General features: G+C 34.7%; 1 protein-coding gene and 1 long non-coding RNA gene across 3 annotated transcripts; one reads left to right on the plus strand and one right to left on the minus strand.

Annotated features, from left to right (window-relative positions):
• Positions 1-312: 312 nt before the first annotated feature.
• On the plus strand, positions 313-9,284 carry LOC120071266 (serine protease SPPA, chloroplastic). Of its 2 annotated transcripts, XM_039023434.1 has the most exons (13): positions 315-863; positions 1,377-1,560; positions 2,378-2,515; positions 2,596-2,766; positions 2,865-2,968; positions 3,305-3,372; positions 4,331-4,497; positions 4,806-4,875; positions 6,309-6,463; positions 7,390-7,495; positions 8,031-8,118; positions 8,227-8,370; positions 8,880-9,284. In XM_039023434.1, the coding sequence occupies exons 1-13, from the start codon at positions 420-422 to the stop codon at positions 9,108-9,110; spliced, it is 2,070 nt and encodes a 689-aa protein (XP_038879362.1). In that variant the 5' UTR covers positions 315-419; the 3' UTR covers positions 9,111-9,284. The 2 variants fall into 2 exon arrangements, with proteins under 2 accessions (XP_038879363.1, XP_038879362.1); XM_039023435.1 differs by lacking the exon at positions 8,880-9,284 and having other exon boundaries at positions 313-863; positions 8,020-8,118; positions 8,227-8,368.
• Positions 9,285-10,665: 1,381 nt separating this feature from the next.
• Positions 10,666-14,578, minus strand: LOC120071855. The gene is made up of 4 exons (XR_005480355.1): positions 14,555-14,578; positions 14,395-14,442; positions 11,481-11,815; positions 10,666-11,407 (listed from the first exon to the last, which is right to left on the minus strand). It is a non-coding gene; the product is annotated as an uncharacterized LOC120071855 (long non-coding RNA).
• Between the last annotated feature and the right edge of the window lie 507 nt (positions 14,579-15,085).

Raw genomic sequence — 15,085 nt, forward strand, 5'->3', positions numbered from 1 at the left:
TATTTAGTGAGAAATCAAGTTTAAAAGGATAGATATTGATATTTATGGACTAAATTTAAATAAATCTCAAAATTTGATTAAATATATAATATTTTGAAATATAGAGATTAAATTGAAATCAAACATAATGACTAAATATATAATATTTTGAAATATAGAGATTAAATTGAAATCAAACGAAACGGAGATAATATTTTTCTTTAAAAAAAAATGATGGAAACAAAATTAAACGTCTTCATAATATCAAAAAATTGTAATTTAAGATGAGGACATAAATTAACCAACAATTCATTAGTCCACTCCCCACTATTCTTTTCGGAAATTAAAAGAAAAAGAAAAAGAAAAAGGAAAGTCATGCTTTCGTTGATGCGTTCGATAAGCTGAGAGTGGAGAAAAATCGGTTAGCTTTGTCCAGAGAAATGGCGAAGCTGCTTCTCCATCTTCAAGCTCCTCATCTCGTTTCTTCCCTCAATCGCGGAACCCTCTCATTCATACTCTCCAAACCACTTCCAATCCTCTCTTCTTCTTCTTCTTCTTCTTCTTCATCATCATCCTTACAATGCCGCTTCGCTCTTGCTCTCCCCTCTTCTTCTGCTTCACGCCGCTGCTTCTCTGTTCGAGCATTCGACGACTCTGCATCAGAGACTAAACGCATGGAAAGAGAAGAAGCAGACGCTGCAAACGAGGCTTCCATGAGCAGCGATGGCGTCAGGGCTCGTGGTGAGGATTATCCTAGCGGAGAATTTGAGTTCGAGAAGTTTGGCCCGTGGAGGAGCTTTTCGGTGAAGCTTAAGATGCTGGTGGCCTTTCCTTGGGAACGCGTTCGCAAGGGCAGTGTCTTGACTATGAAATTGCGAGGGCAGGTTCTGTTTCTTAATTTAATCTCTTGCTCAGCTTTTTAATTCGTAAACGAAATGGATTGTTTGTTTGATCTTCACGTTCCTACTGTTCAATTTGCTGGAAGAAAGTGAACGTTGGTTGCTGCTGGACAAATTATTTGCGTTTTTATGTTCCACTCCTTCCATAAGTAATTAGCTACTGAAACACTACAATTTGCTGGAAGAAAATAAATGTTGATCTCAATTCATGCTTCGCAGCTGGAAACAGTGTTTTCGTTCTATGTCACACTATAAGCAATTAACTATGGGAATACTTCCGTATTTCTCGAATAAAATGGATGTTGGTCGCTATTCATGCTTCGCAGCTGGAAATAGTGTTTTCGTTCTAATTTCCTTTGCTAAATGCTATTTTGTTGATGATATTTAGTTAAAAATGTCTGACAACTTGTTCCGGCTACATCGTTGTTGATAAATAGCATTTTTCAATGTTTGTGTCAAATTTTGGAGTTGAGATTGCTCTGTATTTCTCATGTTCAGATATCTGATCAGCTAAAGAGCCGTTTCTCTTCAGGGCTTTCCCTACCTCAAATCTGCGAGAACTTTCTCAAAGCTGCATATGATCCTCGTATTTCTGGGATCTATTTGCAAATTGAGGCTCTAAATTGTGGGTGGGGTAAAGTTGAAGAAATTCGAAGGCATATCCTGAATTTCAAGAAATCAGGTAATGGTACTCTTCTAAACGTCCCAAATGAATCTCTGTATACAATGAAAACTTTTAGGAGAGCCATCTGCATTGAGCTATACGGGTGAAAGACAGTGGTTAACGTTTATGGCAACTTTAATTAATGTGATCAATTGTTTTATGTGAATAGTTAATCGAATTTCTCGGGGGCACTGTGCTGGATATACCTATACCCCATCTTCTTTTGTTTTTACTTCTATCTAATCTTTCAATCATTTGTTCTATGGTTATAGTTCAGAGAGAGTAGCATAGAATTACCATAATTTATAAAATGACAGATTCGGATTTTAACCAGCATTAGATTATAGTAAATTGTGGATGAAAATACGAGTGGATGTTAACAAGTAAACCCTAAATTTATAGTGGTGGAAATTTACCGCTATGATGGTTAAACATTCTCGGAAAACCTAAGTTCCAACCTTTTATTTATTATTATTATTTATTACTTATTATTATTATTTTTGTTTTGAGTTCAACATGTTTGGTGGGAATTCAAATTGGCTTTGAATGCCCTGGCCAATTGAGCTATGCTCAAGTTGGCTCAACAAAAAGACCAAAACGAACATTTTAAGAATATGGAAACCAACCTCAACTTTGGAAACCAACCTAAACCGAAGTTGAAAGTATTGAGACTAACATTGTATTTAAACCTATTTTATAAGTATAGCAAATTTCAAAGGGTTTCTTTTCCCCTTAATAAAGGGCCTAGGGGAAGCCATTATTTTCATCAAACAACTGTTTGTGTATATTTTCAATGTGGTTGAAATCATCAAATTCAGCATGTACTGGCTTTCAGGTAAATTTATTGTTGCCTATATTCCTACATGTCAAGAGAAAGAATACTACCTGGCATGTGCATGTGAGGAGATATATGCCCCTCCAAGTGCTTATGTTTCTTTGTTTGGTTTGACTGTTCAAGCTTCATTTCTCAGAGGTAAGTTGACTTATTTTCTCTATTTTATTTCTTGCTCAGACTTTTGTTTTAAGAGGTTGAACGAGCTGTTTTATTTTCAGGTATTTTTGATAAAATAGGGATTGAACCACAAGTGGAAAGGATAGGTAAATATAAAAGTGCTGGTGATCAACTTGCACGGAGAAATATGTCAGAAGAAAATTGTGAAATGTTGACGACATTGCTTGATAACATCTATGACAACTGGCTGGATAAAATTTCTTCAATAAAAGGTACTTCAGTCAACATGAATCTTATAGCTCTTTTCTATCAACTAATTTCAATCTTATAAAAAAATCTGATTCCATACATTTCTTCTTTTCTTTGATAGGAAAGAAAAAGGATGATGTTGAAAACTTTATTAATGAAGGAGTGTACCAAATTGAAAGACTGAAAGAAGATGGCTGGATCACCAATATACAGTATGAGGATGAGGTACTCAATGCACTCATCCTGTTTATTGAGATGTCTGGGCTTGAAATAAATATTTGCAGATTCATTTTATTTTGGGAGTTTGTGTTTGGGTGTAGCAAAATTTTTTATGTACGTTACGCAAAAAAATTATTTGGAGGTTAACAAGTTTCAGTGGATATGAACAAAAAGTGGAAATACTTAGCTAAAGAAGCTTCAAATAATTATTCTAACCGGTACGATAAGTAAAGAACGGGAACTGCAAAATCTATGAGAAGAGAACTCCAAGGGGAGGTCACTAGTATTTAATTCGTGTTTTTCACTTTAAAGATTATGGGTTTTGTCATCTGTAATTTACAGGTACTCTCTATGCTAAGTGAAAGACTTGGTCTGCCAAAGGACAAAAAGGTTCCCATGGTTGATTACAGGTTATTAAATTTGGAGATCTTCTATCACATTATTTATTTCGGTCTCTATTGGGTTTTCTTACAGTCTCATACATTGTTCTCCCCTCTCTCTTTGTACTTCCTGTACTTTTCGTAATTTTCAATTAAAAAAAGAATTATGTTTGTTATTCTAAAAAATTGCTAATAGATTAATTAATCACATTATCCCCCAAACTCCTTTCCATTTAAGACCTTCATTCTTCATACTTGCAGTTGCAGACAAACTTACATGGGTTCGACCCTTCCTATGCTAGATTTCAATGATTGCATTGTACTTTTGTGCCTCAATATAAAAAGAGGTTTTGTAGGCACAGAAAAGGCTCAGCCTTTTCTGGTGTGATGGGGAAATTTTTTCAAAGATTCTTGCCATGCCTTAGAGTCAATTTCATATTGTTAGCACATTTCAGCTGACTGTTATAATTATTGCTTTTTTGTTGCTAGAAAAGTGAAAAAAATGTCTTACAACTTCAAAATATTGCACTTCTTGTCATTGTTTTTGGGGTGCGGCGTTCTCAATTATTTTCAGGGATAAATGACAAATGACCTCTTTTGACATATTTGTATTGGTACCCATGGAGTATTGTAATTGTGCCCTTTGTTTGGAGAGGGTGTTTCTTGCTCTTCTACCTTGATTTTAATTCTTTCAAGAAAGTATAGTTAAATTTCCTTTCAATCAAATGTTTGCATAATTCTATCATCCGTAGATCTGCGTAAAATGGAAAGTTTACATTTGCTTGCTCCATCCATTGCATCTTTGAGCTTTAAATTTTATTTCCAGATCTCATTACTCAGCCATTTCGTTTGCATATATACTATTTGGGTAATAAAAGCAGGCACTATAGTTTGATTATAATTAATAACTGATTATTTAATCCATGGACATGTGATTTGTTCCCCAATTGCATACTAATGTCATTCTCATTTATGATGGTTACCACAGGAAGTACTCTAGAGTTAGGCAATGGACCGTTGGTTTATCAGGAGGTGGAGACCAAATAGCTGTGATTAGAGCTGGAGGAAGCATTACTCGTGTAAAAAGTCCTTTAAGTGTTCCTAGTTCTGGTATTATTGGGGAGCAATTCATTGAGAAGATTCGGAGTGTTAGAGGTAAACTTGACTTTTAAATATCGTTGAATAATATATTGCCATGATGCCATCTTCTTTTATTTATCTCGTTATGATCATTGAGCTCATACCATGGGAATGCAGAGAGAGATGGAGACATACAGATATATATTTTTTTATTTAAGATGATGGCTTGCAAAATGTGCTCGTGAACTTGCAAGATAACAGGAACCACATAATTCCACTTTTATCTCATGGGCACAGCTCTCTGATTCATTAAAAACTTTAGTGAACGCAAAATTGCTTATTATGCATTTCTTTTGTTCAACCCTCTTTTTGTTTGTGCTTAGAGTCGAAAAGATTCAAGGCTGCCATCATCAGAATTGACAGTCCTGGAGGCGATGCTCTTGCTTCTGATTTGTAAGTGCTAGCATACCAGCAAATGTCATTCTTTATGTGATACCCCAAGAATCTATTTCTGATGGCATCATACCTTCATATTCAACTAATCACAATTAGTTTTGAACAAAATATCAATGTTTTGTTCATTTATCACTTTTCATTCTTTCCCTTCAGGCTTCAGGGTAAACTTGTCTTGAAACCATCCCCTCCTTCAACCAAAAAACCTAAACAATTTTTTTTTTTTAATATCCAGAAGAGTTTTTCCCTCACCCTATTTACAGAAATGAGTTATAAATGAAAATAGAGTTGATGTATAAGGTTTATTAGTTTTGAGCAATGAAAAGTGCCGCTACCATATCCTCTATATTAATTTACGTGGTAGATATCAACTATCAAGTAATGAAAAATGGATTACATGAGATATCTTTGTCAAGGATGCTTATCTGAGTTATCAATGAATTTCAGACACTAAAGATGGATTACATGCATCCTCCTAGGACCTCCCCAAGAATCATTCTCTAAACTATCATAATTTAGGTTTATGCTCCTGCCACCTGGTAGACGCTTTCTTGTTTATATGAATGATTACTTCAAAAAACATCTCATATTTTGGGGCCAGCTTGCATGTATTGAAAATTGTTTTGGTTGTTGAAATTATATGAGATAAGGCGGAAGATGAGAAATTCTCATTGACCATCCATAGTGCTAACATTTAGATATGTTGATTTTTCTGAACTAGCATTGTTCATTATTTAGAACTGGTTGATAGTTAATTTTCATATCCAGAAAAGGCCTTTGATTATGTTTGTGTGCGATAGCATTTATTTTGTGATATTTTTCCTTTTCCGATGAGAAACAAGTCAAAATATACTACTCATTTGAGAACACAGCCTAAAGGCCTTAAGGATGATAGGTCCCTAAGTCTAAACCAAGGGTTTGACAAAGAATGCCCTCCAATCTACATGAATGAGATAACATTGTGTATTATGAAAAGAATCATGTAAAGTAGAGCTGGTAAACTGTACATTTTCACCCAAAAAAAAGAAAAAAAATCTGGAAGAGGACTTGTCTAAGAGCACCTGCCTATTCCTTTCGTTCAAAATATACCATATTTCTTAAATCATTAGAACTAAAATTACATCCATTCTTGGCACCGTGCCCTTACAAATGGAACCAATGTGCTCTGGGTTAATCATTAATGGGTTTCATTTCCATTATGAGAATATCTCTACTGTAAGTTGATCGATGCTATGTTTTTAGCATAAAAGTTGATGGATATCATTTCTACCCTTAACTCTGAGAATGGGTATATTGTATTTTGAGCAATTACCTCTTTTCATTATATCAATGAAAAGTTCTGTTTCCGTTTAAAAAAATCGAAGATATCATTTCTACTCTCGACTTTGAGAATAGGGTATATTGTGTGTTGATTGATACTCTATGGCACACAGAATGTGGCGAGAAATCAGACTTCTGGCTGCATCAAAACCTGTTGTTGCATCCATGGCTGATGTGGCAGCCAGTGGAGGATACTATATGGCAATGGCAGCTGGGACAATTGTTGCAGAAGATCTAACCTTAACTGGTTCCATTGGAGTTGTCACAGGTAAACTATAAATATCTGCTGTGAAAAAAAAAAATATGCTGAAATGTGCAATGCTTGGAAGCCGTTTAACATGCAATTGGAGGAAATAATTGAAGCTGTTAAGTGGCGGAGAAAAGCTCTCCCTTCTGTAGCTCATTGTCTGTTTCTTTTTCTCCTTTTGTTAAAAATTACATCTTTTGTAAAACTGCTTTAGAAAAAGGATTTTGATAAGTTCTTTTAAAATTTCTCCAAACGGAGGGAATCCAAGTTTAGGAATAACTTGAAACTTCTTTGCCGAGGAAAAATATACCATTAAACTTCCTATCTTGAAGCAACTTAAAAAAATTATGGTCCGACCTGCGAGAGCAAGGACAAAGGACCAAAACCCCATGGCCCCCTAGGTTAGTGGGGTCTTGCCTATCTAGTCTTAGACCTGTTGGGGTTCCATCCAATTTCTTGATTTCATCTTGTTTAGCGATTAACACAGTATTTTCTCAATCCCATATCAGTATCTTCCAGTACCCAACACTGACTTATTGCCAATATGATACTTCACATCCTTCTCAAGGGTTGAGAGTGCAAGTAACACGAAGCTTCAACTTGTTGCACACCCCTGATAAATGAACGAGCATAACCCAGAGAAAAAACATGAACCAAGTTCTTGGATACGATCAAATTGCTGAAATTGGAGAGAGAGAGAGAGAATTTAAAATGGGCGGCAAGGATATATGCTTTAGAGTGACAAATCTGGACAGGAACCATATTCCTTCCCTCCCCACCCACCAAATTGCACCAACTTATATAATAGGAAAGACAGATATACTCCTCCACCTGTATCATAAAACTTTTAGAGATATTAGAAGCAGCATAGTTTGAAATTGTACATCCTCCAGTGAAATCTATGTGTTATCGTGGACATTGGTGTTGATGATTTATTTTGGCTTTAGGCAAGTTTAACTTGGGGAAACTATATGAAAAGATTGGCTTTAACAAGGAAATCATATCGAGGGGACGGTTTGCTGAGCTTCTTGCGGCTGAACAACGACCTTTCAGGTAAAATATTTCATATCCTTTACAAAACCAAAAGACTAGGGGCAAATAGCATGTGATATATAATATTAATTGACAAACAAGGTAGACGTGACCGATGGGTGAAGTGGGTACTGAATCCATTGATACTCTGTAACACTAGAATTTGTTGGGTTCAACCACATTAATTTATTGCTCCATGAAATACCTTAAAAAATGATGCTTGAACACAAAGTTAAAATTGATATGAATTTCAACATGAATTTATAGTTGCTTTCAGGCAACCATCAAAACGAGTATCCTGGATTTACGATTCACCTCATCTCACCAAATATGCCTGCCTCATTCTTACAGAAGAATAGAATATCATGATTCACTCTACTCACTATTGACTATCCAGCACTCTCTGTTCTACTTCATTTACTTCTTGCATCCTTTTTTTGCTAATAATAAAAAGGTCTCAACATCTGATATGGATTAGAATTGGATCAAGTCGTTTAATTTTTCATCATTAATGCATCTTCCCAACAATAATTAAAGGTTACCAGTTTCTGGTCAGACCGGATGAAGCAGAACTCTTTGCCAAGTCTGCACAAAATGCGTACAAGCAATTTCGGGACAAAGCAGCCTTTTCCAGATCCATGACTGTATGTTGGCCATTGAGGATTTCTTTCTTTCTTTCTTTCTTTTCTTATTTCTATGAATTTGTCATTTTAATGTCTTGATATCTACCGTGGTTGTTCAACCACTAATAGGTGGATGAGATGGAGAAAGTTGCACAAGGAAGGGTTTGGACTGGTAAAGATGCAGTATCCCGTGGTTTAGTAGATGCTATTGGTGGCTTTTCTAGGGCTGTTGCAATAGCAAAACTGAAAGCCAACATTCCTCAAGACAGCCAGGTTTACCTTTTTGATAAATTTTTGGACTGCGTATTTCTTTCCTAATTAAAATTTAAGGTTTGTTTGGAAGAATTACTTTTTACATGCTTAAAAAAATGGTTTAAAGTTCGTGTTGGAATGTCATGAATTTGTTATCCGTTGCTTCAAATGACTAAGCACAGGATTTGCTGTAGTTTTTAGAGGGGTATGCTATATATATCTACACCATTTACCCCTACAAGCTCATTATCTGATATTCCTCTAATAAAGTGGCCTTTCCGTCTATTCGTGAACGTAGCTAACACATTGTTAATGAACTATATAAATATTTGTGTCGATTTTTATTGTTTATGTGTTTCTTGCTTTCGTTATTTGTTGATTTCATAACTGTTTGGGGAAAAAAGTGTTTTAAATCTCTTGAAACGACATTCCAAACAAACTCTTGAACTTACTCACAATATCAAAGTCAAGTTGATATTTCATTTCTGTTGTAGGAACTGATTATTGTGTGTTTTTCACTATGGTAAAAGGTTAATCTTGTGGAATTATCGAGACCATCGCCAACGCTACCAGAGATATTAAGCGGAGTAGGGAGTACAATTATTGGAGTTGACAGAACAATGAAAGATCTGGTGCAAGACCTTGCTTTAGCGGAAGGAGTTCAAGCTCGTATGGAAGGGATTATGCTGCAGAGAATGGAGGGATTTTCTTATGGTAACCCCATACTTAGTTTGATAAAAGATTACTTCAGTTCCCTCTAATTTCTTTTGGTGCGTTATTAAAAAGCCATATATGAGTTTTTCAAGAACATTTGTTTCCCATTATTTAGAACTTAAGATATAGGATGTCCCAATTGAACAAGAAACTGTATAGATAATGTCATTGATTGAAAAATTCGGATCCTTTTCATGGATAAATATAGAATCTTTCGGCAATGGTTTTTCTTTTCCTGGTTGCAATTTTTTTTTGAAAAAATAAAATTAATTTTTACCGGTTCTGTCAATAAAACCCTCGAACCAATAATCTATATCTATACTATATTAGATGAGGCCAAAATGGGAGAATTTTTGCATTCACATTTTGCCCTTCATTCTTCAACATATACCCATTACATCTTTTAGATTCTATAGTTTTTTTTTTTTTTTTTTCCAAATAAAATTAAATTTAATGGTTAGTTATGATTTAACCCACTCTTTCGTAAAATTCCCACCCTTTCATAATTTTAGATTTGAGGGTTAGTTAATGAGTTGATTTAATTCTCATCCTTTTGTGATTGTTATGATGTATGTACACGAACTTCCCATTTATTCTCCCCCTCTAATTAGATTAGGGGAGAATCTTACTTTTACTCTTCCCATTTTGCACTATATTTCCCTATTTTGTGGTTAACTTTTTTAAACCATTCATCCATAAAAGAAGGAAAACAACCAGCCATAGACGAGCAACCGAAATAGGTAGAAGGTGATGATGAATTTTACAAAGGATAGTGAGTGCAAACCGAGCAAGGAAAAAACCACAGTGGTAGAAACCAAATACTAGTTTCATAAATAAAGGAGGGAGGAAAATGAAGATGATGGTTTACTCTCATATTCTCTCCCTGTTTCCTTACACAAATCGATTTTGGAATCATCCTACTATTACTTCTTAATTAAGCAACAAGTTTTTAGTTTTTTTTTTAATTCATTTTTGTTTAGTTTTTTAGGAGGCGTTTGGGGTGCTGAGTGGGTTATAATAGTCAGTGCGAAGCGCTTACCAAGTGTGAAAGAAAGGGCCTTCGCCACTTGAGCCGTATGAGGGGGAATTCGCACGTGCGGTTATTATAGTATGTGGGTTATGATAGTCTGTGTTTGGGGTGCAGATTATTCTAGTCTATGTTATAATAGTATGTGTTTGGAGTGTAGGTTATTATAGTGTGTGGTATAGTAGTCTGTGTTTAATGTGCAAGTTATTATAATCTGTGGTATAATAGTTTGTGTTTGTTGTGCAGGTTATTATAGTCTGGGTTACAATAATCTGTGTTTAGGGTACAAATTATTATAATAGCCGGTTATAACAATATGTAAATTAAATGCATGTTAGCTTAGTATATATCACAATTGATTCTATTTTTCCATATATAAAAGGAAAAAAATTAAACGAAATAACATATTTTCACGAATCTAAATAAAATTGTTTGTTCCATCAATTTTTATAAAATATGTTGAGCGTTGCATTATCCTCATCCTACCCGTTTTAACCTTGTTTGACGTATCAAATTTCGTGAGCAAGCAATAAATACAATTCCAATCTCTTTAAAGGATATTGATCATTGTCTAACACATTAATGTATGTAGAGATAGAGAAATTTCACAAACAACAACAAAAAAAAAAAAAAAAAAGAAAAACCAAATCACATTCACGTCCATGAAATAGTATGGAGTGAAACATAAAATCTATTATAAAGTACAAGCCATAATTTAGATATGTCCAAATTAAACATAGAAAAGCAGGTGATGAAAATAGTTGGTCAGGCGTAGTCTAAAAGAAGAAGCTCGCAATACTCCAATTTCATATTCGTTGGAATAGACAAAAAACTCTCCGTATCATGCACATTGCAGAATATGATATTCATAAGCTTCACCTTCTGTCGGGTTTGCAATTTTGGAATATCATTAAGTTCATTCACGACCTCGGCACGTAGCTCAACCTCTGTTGCACGCTGCTCTTTCGGCCATTTTGCAATGGACATCAGTTAGTCATTTGCAAAGTCCACTGCATTCTTAAAAACCTCAACCAACTCAGACTGATATCCATAGTGCTTTTTCTTACTACCGCTTGATGAATTGCCTCATTCGGAACCAAGTGCAGTCAGAATTCCATCAAACTCATCCTGTGACAAGTATTGTTCCTGTGAATTGCCAATAGGAGCACCTTTATGCATACGCCTTGGCACATTTGCGGCCATGTCACCAAGTGTCTCTGCCCCTTCTCCAGTTGCCCGGTCCTTGGCGAAGACGCAGGCTAAGTCATCAAAATATGGGAATGACTTGTTCAAGAGCCCTTTTGCTACAGGATGGCTCTACATGGAGAGTATAAATGGTCAATATAACGAGTGACAATGAATGGACAAAAAAATGTTTATGAAATTTTACCTTCACCTAACCATCAAATGTATCTTTCTCCGTAGCGATGCATTGGAATTCTTCATTCCAATCAAACCTGCTGCATGTCGATCCTCACATTTTTGCTATAGCTTGGTATGTTCTTTTAAGGCTCCTTACCCTACAATCTATGGTGGGGGTCCCTTGTATTCTACAGCCAGGTATCTTATCAGCCATCATACGTTGTAACTTTGCCAAGTACCCAGTGCGAAAGTTCCAATTGTCTGATCTCCATCCACCAGATTTAATCAAAGTCACCAAACATTCCACCAGCTTCCTCCCTCGTCCAAGAGTGCTTTAGAGCTCTAGAAAAACTTGCCATCCCGCTACATGTATACCGTAGTACAATTTAAGTAGTAAAGAAAGAAATTGTCATGTGATTTGTTATTTACAATGTATAAGGTAGTAAATCTAATTATATTAAGAAATTTGGAGATTGATTTCCAAAATCGCATACATGAAATTAAAAAAAAATATTGTAACAGTCACAAACTAAGCATGAAGCTATTGATTGTTACGTAATTCACAGTCAGAAAATATATTGTGTTAGTTCATCTTTCCATTGTGTCCATTTGTAGTTCATCTCTCCATTGTGTCCATTCGTTTGAACTCTCAGTATAATTGGTCTCTTCCCCACCAATGGTAGCAGAATGTGAGTCCACCTCGTCTAGATCCTTGGGCATTTTAGCAGTATTCATCTCCTTATTAATAAGATTATGAAGAAGGTAACAAGCCATGATCGTCTGAGTTTGGACTTGCACGGAGTAGTATGTTTTTTCGCGGAGTATTGCCCATCTCCCTTTCAATAGCCCGAATGCCCTCAATGACATTCCTCGAAGAAGAGTGTTTCATGTTAAAAAATTCTCTTGCAGTTATTGGTGCATTCCCTCCTTTATGCCATTCCGAAAGATGATATTGTTCTCCTCTATACGGTGCCAAGAAGTCTTCGCATTTGGGTACCCAACATCACATAGATAATAATACCTTATACAATATCCAATTGTATGAAATCATAATCGTTAAGAACTACGATGTACAACAAGAAGTTGTGCGTGTAAGTTGTTACCCTTTGGAACCTTCAATCCGTTAGGTCGTGATATTCCATTTCTAAGCACATGAGAATTAGTTGCAGAACCTTCCTACCCAGGTAAGATAAACACGAAATCGCTATTCGTGTCGCAAACACCAAGAATATTCGTGGAAATTTCACCCTCCCTCATCCTATACCTTGGTCGATAAGTGGCACTCACGTTGACCTTTATGTACGTACCATCTAATGCACTTAGACAATCCTGTGCGAACACAACGTATGGAATATTCATATACATAAGTTATCTAAACTAGACCATAGCGCACCAACATTTGTTTAGTTTCACTATACCTTAAACCATCTCCATCTTGGTTCTGTATAGAAGGTTGTGATTGGCAAAAGTTTTTCCAACAGTACTTCATGTAATTGTAAAATGGCGTTGAGAATGGAGTGAAATGCCTAGAAACTGTTTCACCTGACCTAACAAACTGTCTACGAACTACTCTGTTCTTAACATCATGGGCTAAGATATGTAGGAATATGGTGACCATCTCCTTAACATCTACAAATTCTATTCCCACTAATCCGCCAATTATCCTTAGTAAAGTACATAAAATGGCAAAACAATTTCTATCCATTCACGTGCTTTCACGACAACTTAAATCAGACTCATGGAATAGATGAAAGTATGCTAATTGCCTAATATGATGTTTAATGTGATGTGGCGGGTATTCTATCCTCCTATAGTTGGTGAGTAACAGCTCTAGAATTAGTAGTAATTGACGTTGGGTAGTTGTGAACACTGTTAGTATGGTTACTACTTCTTGGGGGTCCATTATACCGTAGATTATAAAAATTGGCTCTTGAAACATTTATTCATGAGTACTTTTTCAAATTTATGCAAAATTTAGTTTTAGTTCCAAACTAATGTACTTTTAATCTAAATAAGAATATACTTATCACGGAATTTTAAATGCATACAAAATTGTATGATATAACTTAGTAATAGTAGTAATAGTAGCTTGCAATACTTTTTAATGTTTAACATTAAGATTGAAACTTTTATCTACATTTAGAGTACAATTGGATGAAATTGAAAGTTTGAAGTAAAAATGCATATATTTTTTTTTCTTTTATCTCCTTTCTACTTCTTTAACGAATAAGTTAAAATAGTTATCTATAAACTTTTAAGTTTGTTCACCTTAATCCTTAAAGACAGTTATTTGTAGTTGTTACTTACTAATAATTTATCAATAAAAAATTTTGTTTGCATTTTTATCAAATATATTCAACCCTACCAAATGAAGCTATAAGATTTTGTTTGCATTTTTATCAAATATGTTCAACTTATTATTTTTTTTAACCATCAACAATAACCATATTCAATTTCACGCAATGTTGTCGAATAATTTCATTTTTGAAGATGAACACGAAAATTAAAATTCTCATTGATAAAATAGTCTTGATTTTAGTAGGTTTCATTTCAGGTCGATAATCAAATCTTGAGTTTTAAATGAAAAGTAAATCAATAAAAAGAAAAATGTGATGAAGCATAACAAGTATTTAGGAAGAAAATCAACAAACAACTTAAAGAAAAGATTAATATATAACTGAAAGAAAATCAAATGCAAAAGCATAATTAATATATAACTAAATTATTTGAAGTTTATACAGGATAAAAAATTTAAATGAAAAATGAAAGTTTCGTATCAACAAACACTTCAAATATACAAGATTAAATTTGAGAAAGGAAGAAGTACGAATTAGTTTCCACCCGACCTAACAACACATGAAAGAAAAGATTTTAAATCTACCAACCATAGAAATAAACAAGAAGGACACAAAAGAAAAGAAAATTGAGACAAAGAAGAGTACCACTTTACGGAAGTGTGAAGCTTCACTTGTTCTCTAATAAGTTGAACACTATGACAATCAATAAACAGATGCTTTAGTAATAATATAAAGAAAAAAATGAAAGTGACTTAAAGGAGATATGATAAACAACACAAAAGAGAGGGAGGGGGAAGGGACTTACCAACAATGGTGTGGTAAAGATGGGGTTGTCCTCGTGGTTGTAAGGAAAAGGTCTCATTTATAAAGAAGAGAAATAAAGTACACCTTGGAAATAAGTAGGTCTCATTCATGGGTAGGTCATGGGTAGGAAAAGAGGTGTACCTTGGAAATAGTTCTCATTCATGGGTAGGTCAAGTTTAGGTGTACCTATGGTAATAAATACACCTTCAAAACCCCACCTAGTGAAATAAAGTGAATAGTGTACTATTGAGATTGGGAACCAAACACTTCAATTTCATTATTGTCAATCACATCAACAACGTACTTGCAACTTACAATCAAACTAAAGTAAATCAAACAAGAACAATTTGGGAACCAAACGAGAGTTATGACATAGTTGCAATGAGATTGGAAAAAAAAAAAAAGAAAGCCAACAAACAATCAACTATCCTAGTATTATGCTTAGACAGTAAGAACTAGCTTCAGAGCAACGAAATACTTTCTTAAGTCATTCTAAATTTCAGATAATATGATGTATCATGGTAAATCAAAT

Source organism: Benincasa hispida, chromosome 2, assembly GCF_009727055.1.
Source record: "Benincasa hispida cultivar B227 chromosome 2, ASM972705v1, whole genome shotgun sequence".
Taxonomy (NCBI): Eukaryota; Viridiplantae; Streptophyta; class Magnoliopsida; order Cucurbitales; family Cucurbitaceae; genus Benincasa; species Benincasa hispida.